The sequence below is a fragment of the Nansenia antarctica genome (assembly GCF_963989245.1).
Source record: "Nansenia antarctica genome assembly, chromosome: 10".
NCBI lineage: Eukaryota > Metazoa > Chordata > Actinopteri > Argentiniformes > Microstomatidae > Nansenia > Nansenia antarctica.
This window is the reverse complement of record NC_137680.1, coordinates 24,856,478-24,858,530: the sequence shown is the minus strand read 5'-3', so window position 1 is coordinate 24,858,530 and position 2,053 is coordinate 24,856,478. Positions and strand designations below refer to the sequence as shown.

General features: G+C 47.0%; 1 protein-coding gene across 1 annotated transcript; it reads right to left on the bottom strand.

Annotated features, from left to right (window-relative positions):
• Nucleotides 1–477: 477 nt before the first annotated feature.
• Nucleotides 478–1,152, bottom strand: LOC308166948 (gamma-crystallin M2-like; the record flags this gene model as incomplete). Its single annotated transcript, XM_080541275.1, has 2 exons — nt 478–762; nt 886–1,152. The coding sequence occupies 2 exons, from the start codon at nt 1,150–1,152 to the stop codon at nt 478–480; spliced, it is 552 nt and encodes a 183-aa protein (XP_080397401.1).
• Between the last annotated feature and the right edge of the window lie 901 nt (nt 1,153–2,053).

Below are 2,053 nucleotides of genomic sequence, written 5' to 3'. Positions count from 1 at the left end.
TTTTCTGTTCTTTATCTGCCACCATGTTCTCCATTTCTCAACCCATTACTCAACCCTACCATGAGGGTATAACCCTCCTACAAGCAGTGGAGGAAGCATGTGGTGACATAGCTGCTGAAACATATCAGGGCTGGATTCATCATCCAACGCTGAAACCTTCCCTGCTGCTTGGCCATGGAGAACATTGCCTGTGATGTCGATGAGAGCCTGTGGCCAGACAGGAACGAAAGGCATGATGCAGCCTAATGTTTGTGTGCCTGCGTGTGTGTGTATGTGTGCCTGCATGTGTGTATGTGTGCCTATGTGTGTGTGTGTGCCTATGTGTGCGTGTGTGTGTGCGTGAATGTGTGTGTGTGTGTGTGCCTGCATGACTACGTAAGTGTTTGTATGATAACAAAAAAATCCAAGACTTCACAGTTAATATTTTACAAAGCATTTATTAACTTTCGATCTCTCAAACTACCAATCAAGCAACATCTAGTACCAGGAATCATTCATGCGCCTCATGGACATGAACCTCATGTTGTTGTTGCCCACGTACATATCCCTGAAGTTCCTGTACTCGCCGGGCCTCATGTACCACATCCTGCCCCTGTAGTTGGGCTTCTCGTACATGAGCCAGTTGCCCTCCATCACGTTGCAGGACATGCAGTTGTTCATGCGGTAACGGACCATGACGGAGTCACAGTCGTCCATCATCTCGTGCATCTGACCTCCGAAGCTCTCCCTCTCATAGACCCTCATCCTGTAGTTGCCCCTGTGCTGTAATGGGACCAGGAAAACACAGGGTTTAATGGGATGATAGATAGATAGATAGATAGATAGAGAGAGAGAGAGAGAGAGAGAGAGAGAGAGATAGATAGATAGATGGTCGTGTGGACCTACCATGGGGATGTAACGGCAGGAACTCATGTTCCAGTTGAACATGTTGTTGTAGTCGGAGTACTCGCCCCTCCTGAAGAACCACTGGTTGCCCATGTAGTTGTTGCGCTCGTAGAACATCCAGCAGCCGTTATGCACCCTGCAGGATTGGCAGCGGCTCATGTAGGAGGACATGTCGGGACAGTCATTCATACAGTCGTAAGAGCGACCGCCGAAGTTCCTGTCCTCGTAGAAGGTGATCTTGCCCATCACGTTCATGTCGGAAGTCATGTTGATAGCGATGGTTAGCTGATAATGCTAGCTGCTGTTGCTGGTCTTAGAAGTGGTGGTGAGTGACTGACTTGCTACCTGTTTGGAAGCCTTCCATTTTATACCCTTGGGACAAGGGGCCTCTGCCATTGTTTGGAGAGAGAGAAAGAGGCCCTGAGTCAGCGAGAAGCCATAGAAGGCTATTGAGGGTTGTGTCCTGCTCCAAACTGTTACTTCTCAAAGAAGTTTAACAAGTCAGTCACGCTACTCAACCATAGAGCAGGAGACTCTGGCTCTGTTGCTCACGCTTCAGTTCTTTGAAGTTTACGTAGGATCAGATGTTCCGATCTGGGCCTGGTCATCACACACAACGTGGACATCAACACTAGAACAGCCATGGGTGGGGTTATTTGACCCTGTGAGTAAACATGTTTTTATATCTTTGCACTCGATCAAATTTCAGGACCCTCCTTTCATGTCTTTTCCTAGATCTGTGCGTTCTACCACCCAGTATCCTTACATGTTCATATTGTTATGTTATTCACATCAGGATAAGCTAGTATAAAGCTATTTTGCAGTTTTTCTGTGTAGGAGGCCGGCTAATTTATAAGGCGGCCAACTAATGGTTGTTGTGTGTAAATAGCAGCTTACCATTGTAAAGACTATGGTCATTTGACCCACAAGGCGGCTCTTATAGTAGGGGGAAAAAGGCATGGCTGTTCTAGTGTTAATTGAGCCATAGCCCTTTCGATTATGAAAAAGTTCCCCATTCTCACCAACTGGGTTAGTAATGGAATTTAATGGGAAATGGTAACTGGACTACACTTATATTGCGCCATTATCCAAAGCGCTTTACAGCGGCCTCTCATTCACCCATTCACCCATTCACACACCAATGGCGGCAAGCTACCATGCAAGGCGC